This window comes from Trichoderma breve, chromosome 1 (genome assembly GCF_028502605.1).
Source record: "Trichoderma breve strain T069 chromosome 1, whole genome shotgun sequence".
Classification (NCBI taxonomy): Eukaryota; Fungi; Ascomycota; class Sordariomycetes; order Hypocreales; family Hypocreaceae; genus Trichoderma; species Trichoderma breve.
In genome coordinates, this window is record NC_079232.1 from 6,687,968 (window position 1) to 6,711,828 (window position 23,861).

General features: G+C 49.1%; 10 protein-coding genes across 10 annotated transcripts; 4 read left to right on the top strand and 6 right to left on the bottom strand.

Annotated features, from left to right (window-relative positions):
• Positions 1 to 532: 532 nt before the first annotated feature.
• T069G_01950 (uncharacterized protein) lies at positions 533 to 1,270 on the top strand (the record flags this gene model as incomplete). The annotated part of the gene is made up of 3 exons (XM_056169160.1): positions 533 to 618; positions 678 to 1,069; positions 1,125 to 1,270. 3 exons carry the CDS (start codon positions 533 to 535, stop codon positions 1,268 to 1,270), a joined length of 624 nt encoding a protein of 207 aa, XP_056034476.1.
• A 222-nt stretch (positions 1,271 to 1,492) lies between these two features.
• Positions 1,493 to 2,098, bottom strand: T069G_01951 (acetyltransferase (GNAT) domain-containing protein; the record flags this gene model as incomplete). The annotated part of the gene is made up of 1 exon (XM_056169161.1): positions 1,493 to 2,098. One exon carries the CDS (start codon positions 2,096 to 2,098, stop codon positions 1,493 to 1,495), a length of 606 nt encoding a protein of 201 aa, XP_056034477.1.
• Positions 2,099 to 2,671: 573 nt separating this feature from the next.
• Positions 2,672 to 4,282, bottom strand: T069G_01952 (WD domain, g-beta repeat domain-containing protein; the record flags this gene model as incomplete). The annotated part of the gene is made up of 1 exon (XM_056169162.1): positions 2,672 to 4,282. One exon carries the CDS (start codon positions 4,280 to 4,282, stop codon positions 2,672 to 2,674), a length of 1,611 nt encoding a protein of 536 aa, XP_056034478.1.
• Positions 4,283 to 6,434: 2,152 nt separating this feature from the next.
• T069G_01953 (amidase domain-containing protein) lies at positions 6,435 to 8,090 on the top strand (the record flags this gene model as incomplete). The annotated part of the gene is made up of 1 exon (XM_056169163.1): positions 6,435 to 8,090. The coding sequence occupies one exon, from the start codon at positions 6,435 to 6,437 to the stop codon at positions 8,088 to 8,090; it is 1,656 nt and encodes a 551-aa protein (XP_056034479.1).
• Positions 8,091 to 8,179: 89 nt separating this feature from the next.
• T069G_01954 (short chain dehydrogenase domain-containing protein) lies at positions 8,180 to 9,217 on the bottom strand (the record flags this gene model as incomplete). Its single annotated transcript, XM_056169164.1, has 3 exons — positions 8,180 to 8,352; positions 8,426 to 8,648; positions 8,714 to 9,217. 3 exons carry the CDS (start codon positions 9,215 to 9,217, stop codon positions 8,180 to 8,182), a joined length of 900 nt encoding a protein of 299 aa, XP_056034480.1.
• Positions 9,218 to 10,548: 1,331 nt separating this feature from the next.
• Positions 10,549 to 11,841, top strand: T069G_01955 (fungal zn(2)-Cys(6) binuclear cluster domain-containing protein; the record flags this gene model as incomplete). The annotated part of the gene is made up of 1 exon (XM_056169165.1): positions 10,549 to 11,841. One exon carries the CDS (start codon positions 10,549 to 10,551, stop codon positions 11,839 to 11,841), a length of 1,293 nt encoding a protein of 430 aa, XP_056034481.1.
• Positions 11,842 to 11,955: 114 nt separating this feature from the next.
• T069G_01956 (short chain dehydrogenase domain-containing protein) lies at positions 11,956 to 13,111 on the bottom strand (the record flags this gene model as incomplete). The annotated part of the gene is made up of 5 exons (XM_056169166.1): positions 11,956 to 12,092; positions 12,153 to 12,321; positions 12,371 to 12,511; positions 12,563 to 12,984; positions 13,039 to 13,111. 5 exons carry the CDS (start codon positions 13,109 to 13,111, stop codon positions 11,956 to 11,958), a joined length of 942 nt encoding a protein of 313 aa, XP_056034482.1.
• Positions 13,112 to 14,460: 1,349 nt separating this feature from the next.
• Positions 14,461 to 15,625, bottom strand: T069G_01957 (transcription factor PAP1 domain-containing protein; the record flags this gene model as incomplete). The annotated part of the gene is made up of 3 exons (XM_056169167.1): positions 14,461 to 14,620; positions 14,677 to 15,510; positions 15,567 to 15,625. 3 exons carry the CDS (start codon positions 15,623 to 15,625, stop codon positions 14,461 to 14,463), a joined length of 1,053 nt encoding a protein of 350 aa, XP_056034483.1.
• A 546-nt stretch (positions 15,626 to 16,171) lies between these two features.
• On the bottom strand, positions 16,172 to 17,284 carry T069G_01958 (phosphorylase superfamily domain-containing protein; the record flags this gene model as incomplete). The annotated part of the gene is made up of 1 exon (XM_056169168.1): positions 16,172 to 17,284. One exon carries the CDS (start codon positions 17,282 to 17,284, stop codon positions 16,172 to 16,174), a length of 1,113 nt encoding a protein of 370 aa, XP_056034484.1.
• Positions 17,285 to 20,617: 3,333 nt separating this feature from the next.
• On the top strand, positions 20,618 to 21,180 carry T069G_01959 (inositol monophosphatase family domain-containing protein; the record flags this gene model as incomplete). Its single annotated transcript, XM_056169169.1, has 2 exons — positions 20,618 to 20,824; positions 20,917 to 21,180. The coding sequence occupies 2 exons, from the start codon at positions 20,618 to 20,620 to the stop codon at positions 21,178 to 21,180; spliced, it is 471 nt and encodes a 156-aa protein (XP_056034485.1).
• Positions 21,181 to 23,861: the final 2,681 nt, after the last annotated feature.

Consider the following 23,861-nt stretch of genomic DNA (forward strand, 5'->3'; position numbering starts at 1 on the left):
TCAAAGAGTTGGCAGAGATTCACAATGAAGGGATATCAAAGAGAAGCCAGAAGCCCTGATGGACGAAAACTGTGAGAGATACAGAAGAGAGGGAATAGAATAGAATAGAAGAGAGAAGAAGATGTGGAAGGGCCTTGGCGGTCAACCATAGGCAGGCTGTTTGTTTACGAGTACGAGCAGCCTCCATTGGACCCACGCACCTCGCCTCGATGCTGCCAATCAGAGCACAGAGCTTCCGAGAGTGGCTTGAGGGAGGCAGCTCTTTCTTCATAAACTAGGTGATTGTTACGTATTCTCAATGATTAGAGAAGGTGAAAGACGTATGGCATTACGTGGCCTTCGCTTGATGGATCAGGCGGCAGCAGTTGTTCGGAGCCAAGGCGAAGCAGCTTCAGACCTATGGCATCTCTGTTTAAAGAGACCACATCTCTACCTTTTACGAAACAACATCTCTCAACCACACGCCGAAGCTCTCCCCTGCGTTCACTTTCATTACGCGTAGGGGTTTGACACCCGAGCCCTCCCGAAGGATATGGCCATTCAGCCAGGCAGTATTGAGAATCACGCAGCTCGTACAGACAACCACGAACTGCCTGGCTGCCCTGTCTGGAAAGGAGGGTGAGGGTGCTGACCCCTCGCCTTGTGTTGACAGGGCAAGCAACCTCCCGGCCTGGAAGTCTTTCACAGGGACTATCTCCTATTACACGAGCCGTTTACGAAAAAGTCGGAGGCTACTTCAAGGCAACCAAGCCCAATGTTGTGAACCCTCAAGTTGTTGTTAACGGCAACAAGAACCGGGGCGTCTCGAAGGACATGGCGATACAGCCAAGCAGTATCGAGAACCACTCAGCTCGCACAGACAACTACGAGGCACCTCAGCCACCTCAGTCCAGGATAGACCTCTCGGCTTATCTTGACGCAACTGCCATTTTTCAGCCTCAAGTCGAGCTCGAAACTCCGCTGCAACAAGCGCCCATAGCGTTACCCGCCAGCCCGGACGGCCATCTGACAGCTGTTTCTGTATCCTCTGATGCAAACTGCCTGAACTACAATCCTGCCTCGTACTTAGGTGAGTTTCCTTTGACTTTACTGATCTCGGAGACTTACCAGCTGACAATTTTCAGGATCTCGGAGAATCTCTTACACTAGCATCTCTACTTTCACGCCTCACATCTCACGCCTCTTTAATACTGGCATCTCTACTTTCACATCTCTCATCTCTTGTCTATACGCGACAACCACGTCAGTGGCCAACAGCATGGGACAATGAACATTTCATCTTCTATCTCAACAGGAGTTGTTGGTTCTTTTTGTTGGAAGTGGAGAGGGTGACATGCCGGAGGCTTTGTTGTGATGGAGATGGACACGGGACAGGCATCGCGACGGTGGACTGTGCCGGGAGAGGGAGGAGAGGGAAGAAAGGGTGAGAAGACAGATGTAGAGGCTTCATCTGGTGAATACACAACTTGTCACAACTCTCAATTCTCTGCCATTAGACGCGCGCATCCCTAACCATCGCACACTGAACATACGTCCCGTCCAAAAACGTATCCCTCTGCACAACTCTGAACCCATACCTCTCGTAAATAGGCTGTCCCGCCGGAGAAGCATCGAGAAAACACTCCACCTTGTCCTCGTCAGCCTTGTTCACGCCATACTTGAGCATCAAGCTCGCCGCTCCTTTGCCCTGATACTGCGGCTTAACCGCCACTAATTCCAGATACCAGTGCGGTCTCTTGCCCATGGCTTCATGATGCATCTCGCCAAGCCTGCCAAAGAAAAAGACGGAAAACTGCTGATCGCCTTCGCTAGGCCATTGGTCAGCCGGCGGGAGAGCCTCTGGCGAAGCTCCCGGGACGATCCATTTCGCGAAGCCGACAAACGTTTCAGGCGTGCAAGAGTCGTCCCACACAGAGAGAAAATGGTTGTTCTTGTCGCGGATCTCCGCTGACAGCGACGTTGTCCAGAAGTCGCGTGCTGATTGCGTTCCTCTTGGGGCAAAGCGCTGATGGATCGGGTCTTGTGAGAAAGCCTCAAAGTACGTCTCCACCATGAGCGGGACTTCTTCAGGTTTACTGGGCACGAGTCTCAGTGGCATTTTGGCGGCGTATCTGAGTTCAGGGCCCTGGTTGGTAGATCTTAGATGAGGGGGGCTCTTTTGCTCAAGATTCGCAGCTCTAGATTATGTAGTTTGACAGCCGGTTAGCTAAGGACAGAATTGGATAGTCTGGTTCAATAGCATCGAATTCCCCATACCTTGTTGTTTCTACGGGCGCGTCATTCCTATTTTGGTTTCGCTGTGGGATCTTTGCAACCAGTGTCCTTTTTTGCACGAGCTGTGTTGATTTGTCGCGGGATTGGTGGTTTCTCACGGATATGAAGGGAGTAAAGTTGTGCTTTGCATCTTGAAGGTGTTTGGTCAAAACATTCCCATAGCGGTAATATATCTGGACACTGAGATGATGACTCGTTCCACGGATTACTAGTACAAGCAATCAACCCGCGATCGGTTCCGACGGAGAGGACCTTTGTCTTGACGCTGAATAAAATAAAGAGGAAAGTACTCTTGAGCTACCGTGCGATGCTAAATATAATTATATTGAAATCAGACAAGAAGGAATTCATTACACAGTCTCAATTGGATAATCCACTAAAGTCCATACATGCCTACCTACACGTTCCAAACCCTGACCGTCCTGTCTTCTCCCCCCGTGACTATCCGCGAAGATGTTTGACACCAAGCTACGGCAATGACTTTGTCATCATGCTTGATTGTCGACAAACACTTGCCTGAGCCCGCATGCCATATCTTTGCTGTTTTATCCGACGATGCCGAAACGACTTGTGTTTGATCCGGAGACCAGTCGACGCAAAAAACCCAGTCAGTATGTCCCTCGAGGCTCAACAGACACTGAGTTAATTTCGAGTCCCAGATTCGGACATTCTTATCGTACCCTGCCGAGGCGATGCGCGTTCCATCGGGTGACCAGCGCGCCCAGCGAGGATCGCTCTTGTCGCCTTGAGGCTTTGCTTTAGCCTCGAATGTGGACGGATCCCAGATCTTGAGGGTGTCGTTGGCTGACAGGATCTGTTTGGAATCGTTTGACCAGGCCACCGAGGTGACTGCGCCGGGCTCTTGATGATCGAGTGTGAAAATCGACCCGAGACACTGAGCTGTTTGCGTATCCCAAATCCTGACGGTGTTGTCATACGACCCGGATGCAAGCATCTTTCCCCCGCGATCCCAGGCCACCGTCATGACTGGCCTGGTGTGACCGTTGAGAATGTGTAGGCATTGGCTCGTCTCTGCGTCCCAGATTCTCACCGTCTTGTCGTATGACGCCGACGCGACCCGTTTGTTGCCAGGCTTCCAGTAGGGTGCGCAGGCAACGCCCCAGATAAAGTCGGTATGGCCTTTGAGTGTTGTCACGCACTCGCCCGTCGATGCGTCCCAGATTTTGACGGTGTTGTCATAAGACCCGGATGCAATCTCTTTTCCGTCTGACGACCAAGAGACTGAGTTGACCCCAGACTCATGGCCCTTGAGCGTGAGTGCAAGGACTGGTTCGCCGGTATTGACATCCCATATCTTGACCTCTTTGTCGGCAGACGCTGAAGCGACATGCGTCGTTGATTTGCACCATGCCACTGAGTTGACTGCATCGGTATGGCCCTTGAGTGTTGATACACAAGCTTTCGTCTCTACATTCCAGATCTTCAGGGTGCTATCGAACGATGCTGATGCGAGACGACTCCCATTGCGCGACCAGGACACTGATGTGACCTCGTTTTCATGGCCCGTGAATGTTGCCGTGGCCTCGCCTGTTTCTGGATTCCATATCTTTGCTGAGGCATCCATCGACCCCGAAGCTAGCTGAGTTCCATCGGGGGACCAAGCTACTGCCATGACTGATTTGAAATGTCCTTTAAGCGTGCGAATGCAATCTTGCAAAACTGTATCCCAGATCTTGACTGTAGTATCAGCTGATGCCGAAGCAAGTCCTCCTTCTGCTGACCAGGCCACTGACCGGACCTCGGCGGTATGGCCCTCGAGTGTCATGAGAAGCTTGCCATTCGCTGCATTCCAGACTTTGATAGTGCGATCGAACGATGCCGACGCGAGCCTCGCTCCATCGGGGGACCAGACGACGGATGTCACCGCATCGGCATGACCCTCGAGGGTAAGCAGACACTCTTGTGAGTCTGGATTCCAAATCTTGACGCTATGGTCCGATGATGCAGATGCGAGTCGAGATTTATCTGGCGACCAGGCCACGGACATGACGCTTTGCGCATGGCCGCTGAGTGTCGATAAACACTTTGCTGCCTGTGTATCCTAGAGTTTGATGGTGTTGTCGTCAGACCCTGACGCGACACGCGTGTTATCCAAAGACCAAGCCACGGCGAGAACTGAGTCGGTATGGCCATTGAGAGTCTCGATGGATGTATCCATTTTTGTCTTCTATAGTATTACGGTCAGCTTTCCTTGTTCTTGTGATGGCAATTCATTGGGCTTTTTCTCCTCACATGCTATTGTCCAGTAACTGGTAGAGAGTTTGATGAGGAAGTTGAGTTATTCGAGGTTTTCTGTGGTTCACATCCATGGAAATTGATGCGTATTAATACTTTTTCCAGAGTTCTAAGCAGCTGCAACAATTTCGCACGTTGGCTAAGAGAGGGAGCTGCCATGTCTTCGATGTGTGATTGTCTTTTAATGAAAAGAATCCAATCCGTCTCGTTTAGTTGCACTACTAGCTTGCACTTCAAGAAGAAGATGAGAGCTGGGAAACGCAACTCCAATGCTCAATCTCAATCCATTCGCTGCGGTTTCGTCAGATTCTCCAATAAGAAGAGGTTTCGTGCGGGGGTTGGTCAGGCAGATGTCATCGCTAGAGCAATTTGGAAGGACAAGATGATGCGCTCTGGGAATTCGGAAGCTTCGTTGGGATTAGACAATCAGCTCGTGCGCAGCTGAGGGCCTGCAGAAGGGGTCGTTCAGCTGGGTCGCATTGATGGCGGCTTTGCCTATTCAGCACTTCAGCTGCGTTGCATTGATGACGGCTTTGCCGATTTAGCACCTTGGGTGCGTTAGTTACCAAACAGATGAGTACGGATTGGTTACGATGAGTTTCCTCTTACCTGGGACAACATAACTCGACTACAATTAGATGACACAGTTCTGCCACTTTCAAATCAATGGAGATGCAACTCAACTCACCTCATCGATGAGCCTTGTTTCGCGCAAACCCCTGACGAAGGCCGAGTCTTTGAGCTATCAGCTGGTTATTTTCCATAGGCCAGTTCGGATCAACAACCAATCACGCGTCAATCTTCTAACACTGGTTCCCTTGAACTCAGTTGCAAGTCATGTCTACATTGCTTGGAAGTCCAAGATCGCAGTGACTGAAAAGCCTGCCGCTTCTCATATATTTCCCAGCATTGAGCAGGAACAGGAACAGGGACAGCAGCAACCGAAGATGGAATTCACAAAACGGCCAGTCTCATGGATTAGTGACTATAGTAATTGCAATAAAATAAGCTTGGAGAGAACCAACGAAATAGTTGATCAACGAGCAAAAGTCTTGTGTGAAAGAGAGAGCCTGGAAGATCAAATATCCGGGAGCAACTCGGAACAGCAGCCAAGCAGTGGGACAGAATAACAGCGACTGAGAAAGAGCGACTCGAGGGATTCTGTACGTGCACACTCGCTAGAAATAGGCGCTTACAGCAGTGATCGTCGGTCAGTGGGACAAGGTGCCCATATTTCAGAGTTTGTGTGTCCCACTTTCCTGTCTCTCGCTTGACGGTGCATGTACTCTTGTACCTCCCAAAGTACTCCCGTACCAAAGGAGCACAACATTCCAGCGGTGAAAGTTAACGCAACCGCCAAAAGGAGATGAAATGGAATGGATTCATCTGCTTGCCTTTTCCCCTTTTTACGCAGTGGTCGTACTTGTGGTCACTTTACCCAGCCAGCGCTTCCGGCAGTACTTTATTTTATACGGTGTTGGCATAGTGTTGATAGGTACCTTTGGGTGCCGCCTAACAGGCTTGGAGTGCTGGATAGAAAATGGATCCCATTTTAAAGCTTTCATGAGCAGCGTCACAGCTTACAATCGTAACAATCAATTAGTTGCTAAGCTGGCGGTTAGCTGCTGAAAATAACATCCGCCATAACAAGTCACAATCAGGCTGATCTGCCATTTTCTCTTGTTTGGGCTTGCAAGGCGGCCAATTCGACAGAATAATTTCGGCCTAGAAAATCGTCACTTGACTACTCACTAGAAACCTCCAATCCTTCGCACGCAAAGGATGGGCTACTGCACGTGAGATTATTCCTCCTCGCTTTGAAAGCAACACACCGTGATTTGACTAATGATCCTCCTGGAACTTTCGCCCTTTCATCCTTCGTCTTAACTTCTCCAACTCTAGCCATGTCTCAGCCAACTTGGCAGGACATCACCGCTCGCAAACGGGCTGAGCGAGATGCCAAAATCCCCTCTGAATGGCGTCTCACCGAGTCTCTTCCCCCTGGAACTAGACCCATCGACTTTCTTCCTCGATGTGGAATCCTCACCGAGCACGATCTGGCAATTACGAACCCCGCTCGCGATGCCACCGACTTGCTCGCTCAATTGTCTACTGGAAAAGTCACAGCTGAAGATGTCGTCCGATCATTTTGCAAGCGTGCCGCCGTTGCGCAACAGCTGACCAACTGCTTGACGGAAATCATGTTTTCCGAAGCCATTGAAAGAGCCAAGTGGCTGGATTCCGAGTTCAAGAAGAACGGCAATAAGCCTGTCGGCCCTCTCCACGGTCTCCCCATTAGTGTCAAGGATCAATTCTACATCAAGGGATACGACAGCTGTATCGGCATCACAGCGCTGTGCTTCAAACCAGCCAAATCGACAAGCCAGGCAGTGCAGATGCTGCTCAAGGCGGGTTGTGTCATAATCGCCAAGACCACCGTTCCCCAGACTGTCCTCACCGCTGACACGGATTCAATTGTCTTTGGACGCACGGTGAATCCGCACAATGCCGAGTTTGGAGCGGGAGGTTCTTCGGGAGGCGAAGGCGCGCTGATTGCCATGGGCGGCTCTGCTCTAGGGCTGGGAACAGACGCCGCAGGAAGTGTACGGATGCCAGCAGCGATGTGCGGTGTTGTTGGTTACAAGCCGAGCGCATACAGAATTCCCGTCGATGGACAGAGAATCCTTGGCAAGGGTATCATGGGCACAACGTCTCTGGGGCCGCCGGGAGTCAGCGGGCTTCTGGCGAGGTCGGTCAGAGACGCGCGACTTGCCGCAAGAGCCATGGCAGAGGCACAGCCGTGGAACGACAGTCCGTTTATTTACCCTCACCCTTGGATGCAGATTCCTTCTCCCAACAAGCCTCGAATTGGCGTGTGGCTTACGACCGACGTGGTGCATCTTCATCCGCCCGTTACGCGAGGTCTACGTCTTGCTCACGATAGACTGAAAAGAGCTGGATACGAAGTTGTTGAGCTGGCCCCCCCGCCTTTCGAAAAGGCGAGTGAAATACACTTCAGGATGGGCGAGTTCATGGACGTGTCCCATATGCGCAAACTACTCGAGTCCGAACCACAAACCAAGATTGTCCAAGCGATGGGCAACATGACTTCCCAAGGAACACAACCAGAGCTCACCGTCGAGTATCTACACGAGCTAAATTTCCAGATAGCTCGGATAGCTATGCAGATGAAGCGGTACTGGCGACACGATGGCAAGCCGCTCGACGGCATCCTGTTTGTTAACGCACCACATACTGCTGTCCCGTTTGACAAATATCTCTGGGTTGCCTTTACCGGCATTATCAACGTTGTCGACTGGACAAGTATCGCGATACCACTCAACGAGAAGGCGGACAAGAATATAGACGTTGCGATGCCACTTGAAGATTGCTACAACGACCTAGATCTGTCCATTCAGAAGCTATATGACCCTGAGAAGTTTCATGGTTTGCCATTATCCGTTCAGTTAATTGGCCAAAGGTTTGAAGATGAGAAGCTGCTAGCCCTAGCGGACGAGATTACCCCGATTATAACACAGAGAGGACAGTCCAAGTTATAATAGACAAATGCATAAATAGTAGACACATGGCTAGATAGATGCTGAGGTAGTAGGTGGTCATACCAACCATCATCTCGTATTGTCCATATCTATGAAAGACCAACAACTCCAACCTGGAGGTACGTTGGCTTCTCCTCAATCCTCTTCTTCCACTCGTCACTTTGCAGCTCATTTACGTCCCACGCCGCCCAAGTAAAGCGCCCATGAAGAAATTTAGCCTCATCAGAAGCGGCCCAAACGGCGTAATTGCCTGGAAGAGTTTCTGTAAATCCAGTCAGCACCTCTGTGAAATCCGACGTAATAAGAAAAAGGAAATATCGAAGAAACTGCCATACCATCATCCCAAGCCACAGCCTCCTCCGGAACGCCACTTTTCTTTACACTATCCGTGTAAATTCCTCCGGGGTGGAAGCTCAGAATTTGCATATCGTCGGGAGAAATCGTCTGAGCATACATCTGCACGAGCAGAGTTCCCGCATTCTTGGACGCGCAGTAGGCAGGGAAGGCTTTTACAAACTCAAACTCGTGAATGGCCATGGTTGAGATATTGACGAGGTACTGCAAATCTTCACGTTATTAAGCATTCACAAGGATTTCTGTAGCTGGAAGTAAAGATGACGTACCAACTTTCGACCAGCGACTCGCTTCTTCTGGTGGTAGAATCGGTCAATGAGATCCATGTTGGCTCCAACGTTGGTCACCCAGCTAGGCCACGCTTCGTCGAATTCCAGATCAATCATTTTAGACTGCCTGTACGTGACGAAAGCAGCATTCAGAATCAAGACATCGACGACAATCCCATCGGCATCGAGCTGTGCCCAGGCTTTTTCCGTTGCCGGGCGATCAGAAACGTCGAGGACCTGGCCGATGAATTTGGTCTTTGGGTGCTTCTTCGAGAGAGTTTCGACAGCTTCGTTTAGAGCACCTTGGCGGCGACCAGTGAGAATAACGGTGGCAGCTTGAGCTTCACCGAAAGCGTGGCAGATGGCGAGACCAATTCCCGCAGAGCCTCCGGTGACGTAGATCACGCGGCCATGTTGGGAGAGCTCTGGACGAGAGGCTAGAATGGCTGGGTACGCGGTATTGTGGATGGTCTTTGCTGGTGAAGGGTTTTGGAGGAGAGCCATGGCTGCAGTTGGGTTGGTATTCAATTAAAAGAGGACGAGTTCAGTACTGGTATGTGACTGTCGATGCTGATAGAAGATGATTGCGGTATGAATTAAGGGACTTACCATCACAACGAGCAGCAGTGATGATATTTATACATCAACTTCGTCTATCAAAGCACGATATATCGGATCGGAATACTAATTGCGGACCAATCTCAATGGAATCTATTTCCTAAACAGGGCAAGAGAGATCTAACTTTGAAGCCCCCCGTATGCCCATTTTAGACATTGGTCTTCCCTGTCACGCTGCAATACGCTGCAATACGCTCTTTTACAAAGTTGGCTAACTTCTACCGAGTTGGCGCCAACGTCTTAATGCTCTCTATAACTTGGTTTCTATACAATGATAGTTGAGATTTTAGTTCTTCTGTTGAGAAAGATTCCATTCATCAGCTTTAGGCAAATTCTTCAATTACTACCTATACGATGAGTCGCAGGCAAAATGGTAACCCACGCATCAACCCCTCTCCCAAAATCTAATTCCGCAGCTATTATTCTGCGGAGCGCCATCCATCAAATTGTCATCCATCGTATTGTGATTCTGCGGAGTATCGCCCATCAGAGTTTGTTACATCGGAATAGTCGTGGTGGATAGTAGTTGGACATTGATTTGATATCCTGGCCATGTTGACCAGAGCTGATGCGTTGTGCCGATTGTGGCTCCGGCGGATCTTTTGCGGAAGTTTGAATCGCTTCATGCCGCCTTGAATCTCAAACAGCGGGTCAACCAACGGGTCCAGTGAACCAGTTTCACAGCAGCAAAAATGACGTTGGATTCAAGGATATTGAAGAAATAATGAGTTCTAAATCCAAATAGTATTAAATTCATGTGTCAGAAACAGCCGATGGCATGATTTGTCTGGATACGCGTAACAAGGGCGACTCTACCACACTCATTTAACACATCCTCCGCTGACAAACTAGCAGAGCTGCAGCATTCAAGATAAACCAGCATCAAAACTTCGACAAAAGATAATCTCTAAAATCCGACATCGCCAAGGCGGTAAGACCTCACTCCTAAATCAATCATCCCAGCGCCAAATCTTTAGTTGCGCGGGCGATCGCTGGTCTCACCTTGAACTGAGCGCCATACATCATCTTTAGCCGGAGTTCCGCAAATGTTCCGCCAGATGATAAACCGTCGAACCATCGGATCTCCTTTTGCCGATTCCATCTAAGCCTCATCAAAGTTCCGTCCCATAATACCAGTACGCGTACTCTGTGCAACTGGAGCATCTTCTAAATCTTCCGCATGTCCATTGTCTAATCCTAACAAATCACCCGCAGCCATGGATTCTTTAATAAGCAAAGACTCCAATTCTAACCCCGATCGGATTCCCGCAATGCGGCGAAGAGCCTGTATTCCCTGCACCAGTTCAAAGCGCCGCTGCGACATGACCCGCCCGTCCTGCGAGCGGTGCTTGGACAAACAGGTCGCATGTCGATACTCTTCAGCTCGTCTCTATGCTCGCCGAGGCATTAAATCAAAACCCAGCGGAGTTACGGAGCCGGAGGCGTCACTCAACTCTCCGTTCTCCGCCTTGTTCGAGAGTGGCGATGATGAGTGTGATGAAAGTTATAACGGCGGAAACTACCATAGGAGTGATGGTACCGCCAATTCTTCGGATTCGTGCGCTTGGTTTCTCCAGGCTGAGCACTGGGTCATTCACTACCATGAGGATCGTCCAAGCCCGCCTCCCTTCGTCCGCAGCTCAGCAGTACGGCAGTACATTCTCTGTGTGAAGAAATGGCTTCAACAGTGGGTTGAGTGCGGTCATTGCCCCATGATACACAAGTCTCTGTTCGCGGACACGAAGCTGCCACCATGTCTACAAGATGCATATGCCGCTCTGGCAGTGTACAGTTTCAAGAACGAAAAAAACGAGGATTTCGTGATGCAACACATCGAGGACAAGGCCAATTCACTCTTGGAAGAGCATTCTACCCATCAGGACCTCCTAATCGACCCCTTTGTCCCCGAATGTTCCCTCACAACTGTTCAACACCTCGCCAGGGTTCTCGCCTTGATCATATACCAGTTCATCCGCCTCTTTGACGGCAATATCCGCCATCGAGCCCAGGCTGAACAGTATATTCCCTTGTTAAAATCATGGACTTGTCAGCTTTGGAGCTCGGTCAACATCGACGTTACCGTCCAAAACACATTCGGCAGCGATTATCTCATCAGTCAAGAAAACGCCGATGCAACCGTCAAGCTGTGGCGGACCTGGCTTCTAATGGAGAGCGTGCGCCGCGCCTGGAAAGTGAGCGCCTACATGAGGTGCATCTACTATGTCTTTCGCGATGGAACTGCACCGTGTGAGGGCACCATTGATTTCACGGCTCGGCGAGGGCTGTGGGATGCAACTTCTGCTCCGGTGTGGAGGCGTTTGCTTGAGCAAAAGGATCCTTTGTTTGCTGTGCCGTTTGAATCTACTTGGCTGCTCGACGCCACGACCCCAAAGGATATCGATGTCTTTGGATTGGCCACTATGAGCATCTCGGTGGATTCAGACAAGTTGGATTCGTGGATTGCGAATTCTTCGGATATGCATTTGGAAGGTTTATTAATGGCTACATGATTGGAGATTTTGCTTTGATATGAGGTATACGAAGCAGCTAATAACTAATTATAGATATAGAAGGGGAAATGGTAACAGGAAAAGGGAAACAAGATTAGTAAATGGCAATACAAGCTAATGCATGAATGGTTCAACCTGTTCCAGGCACCAGTCGTACCAAACCTTTCCCATGCCAGTTCCTCCTTCTTTTGTACTTTTCGATCCCTTCTCGATATCTTCCCGAATCTTGGCAAGTCTTCCCCACGGTATCGCTGTTATAGGAGCACTATTAGCTTATGCAACTTTAAAAATTCAACCTCGCGGGTTCTTACCATAACTTCCCGACTTCTCTGCCGTCACATCTGGTGAAAGGCCACAGAATAGCTCAGAGTATGCACCATTGATGGCGGGAAACAAAATGACTTTCTGGTTTATCTTGTGAAGGAATCCCTGCCCGCCATATCTCTGAAGGTCGGATCGGAGGTTTCCCGGGTTCACAGCCTGTTGACTCGTCAGTACATACTCATCCCATTTAGTCCATTGAGCTTACCAAACTAATGATTCCCTTGTCCTTATATCGCTTCGCGTATTCTGCTGCCTGATAATACACACCTGCCTTACTCACAGAGTACTTGTAATAGGTACTCTGCTCCTTTTTCGTAAATCCCATGTTCTCGGGATCAAATCCCCCCTTTGGCGACCCCATTTCCGAGTATAACGAGCTCACCCAGACAACTCGCACCGAATTGGGGGAACTTGCAGCATAACTCGCCGCAGTTGTAGCAAGCAACGGCGTCAGAAGCTCTGTAAACAACAAATGACCGAGATTGTTCACCCCCAGCTGAAGCTCGTATCCCTGCTTTGTCTTTGATCCTTGAGGCGGATGCATCACGCCCGCATTATTGAACAAGACATCGAGCTTTGACTCCCTCGTGATGAACTCTTTAGCCGACCTTGCTACGGCGCTTAAATCTGATAGGTCGAGAGCAAGAAACTCGAGACGACCGGTAGAAGTGGGAAAGGCGCCGCGAATGTCTTCAATGGCTTCAGTAGCTTTGGCCTCGCTTCGAGCTGCGACATAGACGGTCGCCTTTTTAGAGTAGAGGATTTGCGCGAGCTCTTTGCCGACGCCAGTGTTGGAGCCGGTGACGATGTAGACCTGCGCTATACATCAGCAACTGTCTAGACACAAAGAATCGCCAGAGTTTAATACCTTGCCTGATAAGTCACCCAGATTCTGTTCGGTAAAGGCCGGCTTCGGTGGCCACATTTGAGTTATGATGCCGCCCATGATGCCGGTAGTCGTTCTGTCTAATAAATGATGTAGAGGTGGCTATTGGAGATGGACATGCGAGGTGATTCTTGAATCAACAAGTATCTATATATACTCTAAGCCCTCCTTTTCTATCTCAAGGATATCTATCAATGCAAGTGGAATTCGGGAAGCTACTCGGCTTTTTTCTCCGATCCTCTCTGCGGCGAATCCGTCTGCCGGTGAAGCGCCAACCACGGCATTCGGGCAGCCACGCGATTATCTCCACCAAACATGATCCTATATCTCGGTTATTGACGTGAAATAGATGGTCAAAGTTCGAGGCTAGCTGACATTTAAATGCTTCGATGTCCGATTGTAGAATAAATGGCTGACAGCTATCTCCTGGACCTCGGGATTGTGGCGGCCGCTTCTGCGCTAACGAGCGGCCGCTCTTTGGCAACGGCGCGTTTGCTTCATTTTGCCTCTTATCAGTTGCTTTTGGCGAACTGTCGCACACTGTAACTGTGATGTGTGCCTATATTTGCCCTCTTTACTCCGTTGTATCATAATTTAGGCGATCCTCTCGAGTCGTGTCTCGCTGAGTCTCTGAACATAGCTGAAGGATTCCTTCATGTGCCTTGTCTGGCTTCTGTTCATCAAATATCTCGCACCTGCATCGAGAATGTCCATTGAAAGATTCAGCTAGATATTTTGTTCAGCTAAGATAGCATTAATATAGCTACTCTAGCTACTGCCATCACGTCACATTCTTCCACACGCATTTTTCGGAGAACTCAGAACTTCGTCGCGCGTCTTCCTCGAGAACAGGGTTGGGCTCGATTTGCGTGGACTTGCTAAGTATGGTACCTCCTTCTCCAGTTGCCATATCATTTCATCAATTCATAGTGCATATTGCAAAGAATAGGTCCATCGCGGGCCTTGTAAGGTACATAGAAGAATGGCTAGGGAGAGCACGCGTGACAAAAAGAACAATATACAAATAGAGAGAGGGGCATAAATCCAAGTTTGCTGGTAGGAACGAGCGAGGAATCTTTGCAGGGCTTCAAGCTGACTGCCTTAGTGCCTCCATGTCATATGACATACTGAATTCTAGTTATTAGATTGAAAATCTTCATCAAGACTGAGGAACTCGTCATCTTCTTCCAGATCTTCACCTGTGAAAAGGCCGTATATGGACATGAAGTCAACAAGGTTGGGTGTCGTTTCCAGCCCATTCCTTCAGTCTAGAAGTGCCATAAAAGTCACAGATCTGTCAGATCCTCTTTGCACCTAGTAAAGTATTATTAAGTTTAAAAACTTATAACATTATAAACCGTCCCAGCTAACCTTTGTTAAATTATATGCTCAGCGTCCCAGCTGTGTAATCAACCCATATCTCCCATGTACTTCCTGAGGATGCTGTCAAAATCTCTGTTCTCGACGACTGATCCAACAGACGACTTTGCTTTTGCAGTAAGTTCTGGGCACAAGCCATCTAGGTCAAACTCGCCATTCTGAGCCTCGGGGTCTGCTTGTAGTCTGTCCCTGTAATATGTATATTAGTATCTAACTTACACACCCTTAGTCTTGCAGTAACACACCAACGCTGATTACAGTTCATGGTTGGCCCTGCAATTACATCATCCGCGTCATAATTTGCATCGATTTCATTAATGAGATTGGCCCTCTCCGCCAGATTGGGGCTAGCAGTAGTGTTGGAGAGGGCGAAGAAATCGAAATCAAATGGACCGGTGACGTTTCTTCGAAGATCATCTCTTCGAAAACTACCCGGATTCCAGGTAGCGTCGATATCGACAATTTCGTTTTCTGGCTCGGCTCTAGAATGAGCGATAGTCATACCACGCTGCATCCTCGTTTCCGCCTCTGCCTGCTCCGTCCGCTTGTAGATCCCCCGTCCTACATCGCTATTCTGCACACCAGAACTCGCAGGTTCATCTTCGCGCGGATCGGTAGTACGAAAGTCAGCCTCGGCTGTCTGCTTGCCCTTCGATGCAACGTCCGGTACTGTATCCGAATCGGTATCTGAGTGTACAAGCTGGCGTTGAAGAGAATGAATACGGGCTTGCTGAATATCAATCTTCTGAGATAAAGCGAGGCTATCTGCCTCACAGAGGCCATAGACAAGAGCAAGCCTTTCTGCCAGATACTCAGTGTCTGATAAGTCCCCCGAGCTCAATTTCAATGCTCTTGCCATAATTAGTTGGTCTACTGTAGGCGGACCAATCTTGAATTCGACATCCACTAATTGAACTTGCTTATATTGACTAATGTCGTCTTCTGGATTCGGAGGTTTCCGCGGCCTAGGGCTTTTGGTCTGAGCTGAGGTACCCTTTGCTTGAGCGTTGGTTGAATCGTTGTTGATCTGGATATCTTGAATCTCTTCTATTCGCCGGAAGTTCAATGAGCACCTGCGACTATTGTATTCTGTAAATTAGTACTCAATCATTGATACATGCTGATCTAAAAGAACCATGTAAAGAAAGTGATCTTCACAAAGGCTGCCCATATCATACCATTGAACCTGATCATCTTGGAGACTAGGATTCGTAAAAGCACAGGATGGACACTTCGTAGAGCTATTGTTTTGTCTCCGAAATATCATTCTCATATTAAGAACTTGATTCGGCTACTCAGCTCGGTCAGCAGTTTGCAGCTATCAATGGGCAAAAGTCTGTGACCTTTATGATAGACTGCCAATCTTTGGAAAGATCAAGCCTTTGTCCGTTGCGCTGATACTCCAGAGTCCATTCGCCCCGTTCTATCTTGTTGATTCCCAAATCTTTAAATCTATGTCTGAGGAGCTCGACAAAAAGCTGAAAAAGAAATGAGTGTAAGCCCATAACAGATTTACAAAAAAAAAAAGAAAAGAAAAAAAGAAATAATGTACCTCTTTTGAATCAATTGTTTCCATGTAAAAGGGTAAATAACAACCCCTGGAATCGATGACAAATACTGGGCTAAGGGGTACTTGCTTGCAGAGTTGTTGCCGGAACCAGACGAGCATAGACTGCAGTATCGGATATATGGTCCACCGTGAACTTGATGCCTGCCATGGGGCGAGAGGTGTTTCTGGTTCTATACGCTCCTGGTGAGTACAAGTTGCCAAGCGCACACAAAAGAGTTTGTTGTACCAACTAAACATGAGCTACTTGACTTCAAGCGTGGCTCTCTCACGGCCTCTGGTACGGCTTCAATCAATAATTCCTTGGCGTAAGCTGCCGCGGTTGCTGCTGCGTACTCTTGCCATTGCTTATTCTTGTGGGAATCTGAGTAGTCACAGATTCCTCGGATTACCAGGCATGGTAAAGCGTCGACTAGACCAGCTGCTTCCATTTCGAAGCATATGACATTTAGCTCCTGGGCGATTTCATCTCGAGAGAATGCGTCTTTCATCACCTGGTTGCCAGAGGCAACGTTACCGTAGTGAATGACTGGGTGATTGTCCATTCGAGGAAGACGGTAGACCAACATGGACGTATCACAGCTATCGCAGTTAGCCCTTTCTGGGCTGTGAGAGTAGGTAGCGAGAAAGAGTCGATCTTGTGATGAGCTCGGATAAGTATATTTCGTCATTTTCGGATACTTTAAGATCATTTGTTGAAGGAAATCTGGAACTCTGCTTGAATTGGACTCGTGAATTGCTCTTAGTTTCGAGACAGCGGTCAAGAGGCTGGAAGGAGGACTTTTTGGTGTTCCGGTTCGATGAACTCGAAAGCCTTGAATGACTTTACCAAGGTCGTGCTGGACCACATTGTAACCGACGACGACATCACCAAGGCGCACATCGACACTACCAGGCACTCCGCCGCCGATTCCCACCATCAAGCCGATGCCAATAGAGGGAAATGTGCGGATCAAGTTGTTGGCCACGACTGCTGCAGAGTTTGTGCCATAGTGATTTGCTGGTAGACACGCCACCACAATATTGTGGCGACCAACATTCCCCAATATGTATGAGTTGGAATCCTTCGCATTTGACGGCAGGCTTGGATGAACTCTGTCGAGCATTGCATTGGCAGCGGCCATTTCGATGGGGAGGGCGCAAATCCAGGCGATTGTGTAGCTCTCATTTTGTAATTTGACGGGGCTTTCTTCGATCCTCGGTCGTTTGAAAACTTGCGCCAATGAAACGCCATCATTATCGTTGGGCCGAGTTCTCTTGCGCGATCTGGAGCTGTTGGTGTCCATTTCTCTGATGAATATTCAGACCTAAGATGACGGTCGGTAGCAGTTCTAAGGATTTCGAAGAAGACTCCGAGGGCGATAAAGAAAAGTACAAGGAACTAGGCCTACCGATTGTGTGCCAGGCAAGGCTGAGCCAGCAACGTTGACAGCCGGATCATCTGCACAGCCACATCCAAGTTCGGCGCTGATGTTGATTTAAGCGCCAGGGTATCTGTTGCATGGGTGTTGGAGCACACGTTTTTTCCCCGTAGGATTTGCGAAGCGAATTGCAGAAAAGCTTTAATATCCCAGATGTGGCGAACCAGCATCTATAGGTCTGTAAGTTAGTATAGGTAGGTAAGTGTGGCTCCCAGGGTAGAAGTCCTCAGGTTCTAGGTGTATGTTGGCAGCCAGTCGAATCGTTTATCATCAAGGCGACATCATCCACCTAGTAGTAGTGAATAGATCGCTGGGGTCCTAATATTGGTATATTGTAAGTCAACTGTTCACAACTGACTACTACCAGGGTGGTAACCAATGTATCCAAGCTGAACACATACGGTGCATTTAGTTGACTTACTGTTCACTGTACCGAGCGCGAACACTCTCTTCAATGCGTGCACATTCACTTGACAAATTACAATATGGATGGCTCGTGTAAACGCTGTAACAATCGGCTGGTGGGGGGCTGTGTATAACAGATACCCTGCAGCCTTGCTGTTGCGGCCATCGAAATGGCAGCTCATGGCGCCATCACATACATGGGAATTCCGAGCTTAAAGACATGAAATAAACGCGAATGCAAATCACGTTAGTCGTCCAAAAAAAGTATCCGAGGTTTACTGGTGTAGCATTTCGTGCTTTCCCGGCTTCGAGGCAAATTACGCTTCTACGAAACCGAGAGAGTAAGAGTTTGGGCACAACGGCGTACATTGATAAACATATTGCTTTTAAATGTCATAAAGGAAGAAGAAAATGTGCAATGTTTCGTTTCCTTTAGTGTGATTATGACCGAGAATTTAAAAAGGGGAAATGCGAAGATACTGGTGGTTTGTTTCTGCATTTCACCATGTAGGCCTACAAACAAAGGCTGATGCTATCCGCCAACTGCAGCAAGCCGAGCAATGGCAGATCAAGCACACCCAGAGCTACGAATACGATGATATCACTGTCAAAGAATTTCTCAGATTGATTTTATGCAGATGGAAACCATCTGCTATTGACAGTAAATCATCTCAGAATGTCGATATGTGCCCCAGATCAGAAACCTACACCATCTCTTCCTCCACACCACCAGAACTGCTGTTTTCTACTATACTCACCTTTTGAGAGCACACCATCAAGTATCCTTGATATCATAAAACCGCTGTACAAGACAAGACCAATCTAGTCATCGGTACTTCAACTTCAATCCACCCCTACAACCTTCCCCAGCACAAGGAATCGCACGCCAAGGATCCGCAGCAGATACACACTCGGCAAAATCAATCCACTTTCCCTCCAGAAGACATTATTTCACCGCTCTGACTCTCAAAAACTTGCTCAGTTGTATCAATAAGCGAAGAGCCGGCGAATGAGCGAGCAATAAATAAGAATACGAGGAGGAGGCTGCACAGATGTCTGGGGCAACCTCCCCATCAGCCAGTGAATGACGAGTTCGTCTGATGTCAAGGCGCACTTTCCAAGCAACTGAGTCTTCAGCGGGTAGGTCAGTTGGCGAGGAGGACGCGCGGCCTGTTTCCCTCCTCCCTTCTCTCCCTCGAGCATATACTCTGACTTTCTCATCTTCTCTGGAATTTTTCTTCTCCCATCATCATCATCACCTCTTTTCGAGCAATTTTCTCTGGCCTTTGGCGAGCTTTTCATCTTCGCTGAAGCTCTTCTTCTCTCTTCAAGCAGCTTTATCTCTTCAAGCAGTCTCTGGCCTCTGGCGATGTTCTCGTCTTTTCTGGATCTTTTCTCCCCCCATCGTCTTCTCTCTCTCCAAGCGGCCTTCTCTAGCCTCTAGCAAGGTTCTTGTCTTCAATAGACCCTTTTTTCTCTCATGATGTTCCTCTCTCCTCTTCCTCTCTCCTCTTCTTCTCTCCTCTTCTCTCTCTTCAAACGGCTCTCTCTTCGAACAGCTGTTCTCTTCAAACAGATCTCTCTCTGTTCAAGCAGCTGTCTCTGGCTTCTGGCGAGCTTAGAACACAAATAGAAGACTTGAACTCATCGCAGCCCATGGAAGCTGCCGGATGATGTTGGGTGGCGGAGACGGTATGTCTTCTTTTCCCTCCCTTCTCTTCTCTATCATAACCAGTACTGGAGTCCATACTAAACATTGAGCCAGGACATCTACTACCCATCACAAATTGCGGTCAACGCTGTCTATCGAGGCCAAATACTCTCACTTCGAGAGCTCACCTCCCGGCATTTCTCGGGTAGTTGGTCCTTCATGCTGTTGAGCTGCTTGTGTTGATCTGGCCATCTGATGATTTGAAATAGACACCATCCTCCATTTCAGGCCACTTAACATGCATCCTTAAATGATCGCTTTGGTGAGTCACTCCATGGAGGCTTCGACTATGAAAATGTCGGTGACAGTTGTGAACACAGCACCATCTCTGCCGAGGCACCGACCAGTCAACATCGTTGACGTTTCGTCGCATTTCCTCAGACTTATTTCACTGTTTGAAACTCGTCTTCTGTTCATCTTCCCCAAACCACTCTCATCCCACGCTTGACTATACACCCAACGCTTGCCGCGGTTGAGGTCTCCTGAGTTGTGGCATCATTTGCTAGTTGCCCATGTGGAGAAACATCCAACGCGAGTTATGCAAGCGTCTGTTGAGGTACTTCAAGCTCGCAAAGCATCATCACACCTCTTCATTATTGCTGACAAATACTCCTCACCTAACAGTCGGCTGACAAGTTGCACAGAGACAGCACATTCTTCCATGTTTCATCCTTCCATGATGTCGGGGCAATCTGTTGCTGGTCGGCCTTGTCACGAGGACGGAAGCTACCCAAGCAGACATTTTAATGTCAGAATGTGGTGAAGTCCAACCCAACTCAGCAGACTGCGAACAATGGTAAGAAGCCACACTGCCCTATTAGAGACAAGATTCTAATGCCATGACTGCTATAGGCCACGCAAGACGGATGGCCCAGCAAGCCAAACATTTCTCATTCGTCGGCTGTTTGGCAGGGCACGAGGGGGTGGATGGCACATTGAGTGTGGCAGGAGGCATATTCATGCCGGGACCACCTTGCTGTCAAAATCCTCTACGCGCCGCCTGACAAACTGGTTGAAGCCCAATAAGAGATGACCTCCCAAATCTCTGACTCTGCCATCCTCTTATCCTCCATGGCAGTGACATGGATGAGCTATACGGAAACTTGTCATATCGCCGGCACAAGGAGATTGATCACGTACCGAGTGTGGCAGGAAGTGTATTGACGCTGAGACTCCTTGCTGTCGAGATCCTGGAGCGCTCTGCCAGACACATCAAAACGCTCTTTGCGTGGCGACGCAAGCAACGAGACCATGAGGAGAGACTGGCGAAGCGCCCCAAAATTACTCTGGTCTTTGTGCCTGTTCAGGCTATTTCCAGCCCTTTGTGTTGCCGCCGCTGATAGTGCAGCCAGTATTATTGCCTCCTCCAATACTCCTGCAGCTATACCCCGGCCAGACCATCACCACCCACCCAACCTTCACCGTCGACCCCATTGACGGCATATCCAACTTCGTCCACGGCTTCCTCGATGTTGCCGCCTCCATCGCCCTTGTCTCACGTAGAGTGCCCACACTAGGTTTCATTTACAACGTCTTCGCCGACGAGCTCTTGTCTACCATCAAGTGCTACAACACATATCACGCCACACAAATCAGCACTACGATCACTGCCGACGACATCTCCAACAACAATCATACAAAATAATGTCCCCCAAATGTCCCCTTCAAGACCTCTCCTACGACCACATCCCCCTACGGCCTAGGTCCAAATGACATCTAGCCAATGGTCAACGATATTACCCAGGGCTATTCATCCAAAGCAGCTTTACAGTCAACGGGAAAGAAACAGTGACCGAGAACCAAAACCCCCATTAAGGGTCCCTCGACACAGCTAAGACATCTTCGGGCAGGCATGGGCGGTTGATGACGCACCAAGGTGGCAGGAGGTATAGTGATGCCGAGGCTACCTTGCTGCCGAGATCCCCTACGGGCCGCCGGACGCAGATAGCAGCCCTTTCCAAGGGTTTGGACGGGCACGGGGAGTTTGATGACACACCGAGGTGGCAGGAGGTATAATGATGCCGAGGCCCCTTGCTGTTGAGAACCCCCCGTTCCAGAAACATCCAAGGAAATGCCAACCGTATCGTCGGATCACTTGCCTCCTGACGAGCTCTATGACTTGACTCCCAAGAAAGCTGCTGTACCAATGCAGCAAGCCGCTGCCGAAGGGTTTGGGCGGGCACGGGAAGATTGATGACGCACCGAGGTGGCAGGAGGTATAATGATGCCGAGGCCCCTTGCTGTTGAAATCACTCTGATGTTCGTCTAAACCCTTTGGCTCCCTTTTCAAGTCCAACTTCAGAGAAGAACCAGCTTCCAGATACGATACCTTTGGTGTCAGCAGATCAAGACGACCAATCGTGTACTCCAATGAAGACAGTCGACTTTTCCGAGACTGCATCCACCATTCATCGCAGCTCCTCTTTGGTAGGGACCAATGAACCCAAGGACATCTGGAATTTTGACGACAGCCTAACAGATAGCAGCCCTATTCCAGAAATATCCAAGGAGATGCCAACTGTATCGTCGAATCATTCACTTTCTGACGAGCTTTACGACTTTACTCCTAAGAAAGCTATTGCACAAACGCAAGCCGCTGCCAAATACAACAGCATCTAGCCAGTCGTCGACAATAATATCGAGAGTTCTTCGCCCAAAACTACTATCAAAAGAAAGAAACAACGACCAAACCAGCCACATTGCAGCCTCACGACGGCCTCTCGCTTTACCAGTTCCACGAGTAATACAACGTCGAACACGGCCCAACGCGACTGCACCTCCTGCAAATCTCCAGCAACGGCCTCCGCTATTGAGCCGCAGATGGGAAGCAGCCCGAATTACTCGCCGCCTACGATATCACGGACATAGCATCTCGAGACCGAGACTTACTTAACATTATGCGCAAACCGCTCCTTGAGAGAAGCCGCAACTATTGGCCAGGTCGATGTAAAGCGGGATTTCTACGACTTGGTTCATGTTGAGGAGTCTCCGCTCTTCATGCCAATTGAGAAGTTAACAGATGACGAGGCAGAAGGTTTCGTGCCGTGCTGCTCCGAGGTGTTGTTGCTCCCGACGAGTGGAATTCAGATGTGCGCCAGTAGGGTACATGGCCATACTCTAGAAGTTCTTACAGCAACGCGCCCTGAGCACCGACCCGACAAGCACACGTTACTCTACCAGTACGGAGTCCAGCATCGCGGATGTGGCTGTGATACAAAATACTTGCATATTTGTACAGGTAATATTACCATTGCTGCAAGTCAATTGCCTTTGAGTCTGCAGCGGGAAGTGCCAGCTCGACAAATCCTTGCCTTTGAGGGGACGGTGGTGTTGCATCCAATGCGGTGATCCGGCGCTAGACTCTGCAAAGTCGTCGACATTGTCTGAGACTCCCATCCTGTTGTTGACGGCAGCGTTGTTTCTTTTCGACCGAGAGCTAAAAAAACACCCATTCGCTTCGATCCTCTTACTCAAGAGATACTGAACGACCCCACGTCTGAGGCCCCTTACTGTCGACATCCCTTACATCCTAGATGGACTCCCTTTAGAGGCTTGGGAGAACGAAGAGAGGAGATCGATGACGCACCGAGGTGGCAGGAGGTATAATGATACCGAGGCCCCTTATTGTTGAGATCCCCTACATCCCAAACCCAACTTTCTCTGAAGAAGAAACCAAGATCTTCTTTGTTGAAGGTCCTAGAACTGATGAAATCTTCTAAAATATATCACGGCTGAAGACTAAAGCTGTTTCATTTTTGGCCAGCGCTGCCTTTACCGATGAAGAGAAGCGCTTCCCCGCTGCATACACCTTCTCCAGCCCGGACACTAGAGTAGCATCTCTAGCAGAGGAGATTATCGAAACGACTTCAGTCTCTCGAGAACAGGAGGACTCGGCGAAGAAACTGTTTGAGGCCCACTCTCGACTTCTTGCTGCCTATTGCACACGGATCTTCACACTACCTACCAAATGGAACATTGCATCAACCGTGTCATAGAGAATTATAAATGTGGGGACAGATCATTACCCTTTGGCGGCTTGGGCGAGGACGAGGATGAGAAAGTTGATGACACACCGAGGTGGTAGGAGGTGTGATGACGCTGAGGTCCCTCCACCCAAGAAGCAAGCCAGAACAGCCCCAGAGCCCACGAGCATGACCACCAGTAAAGCAAAAGCAACAACACCCACATCGGTTTCAGGGAGCAGCATCAAAAGTAGCATGACCAGTACCAGCAGTAATTTACCGTACCCAAACAGCACTGTTAAACGGACATGGTCTCGCGGTTGCCCACGAACAGGCGGCGAAACCACCATTGAGGAGTTGTTAC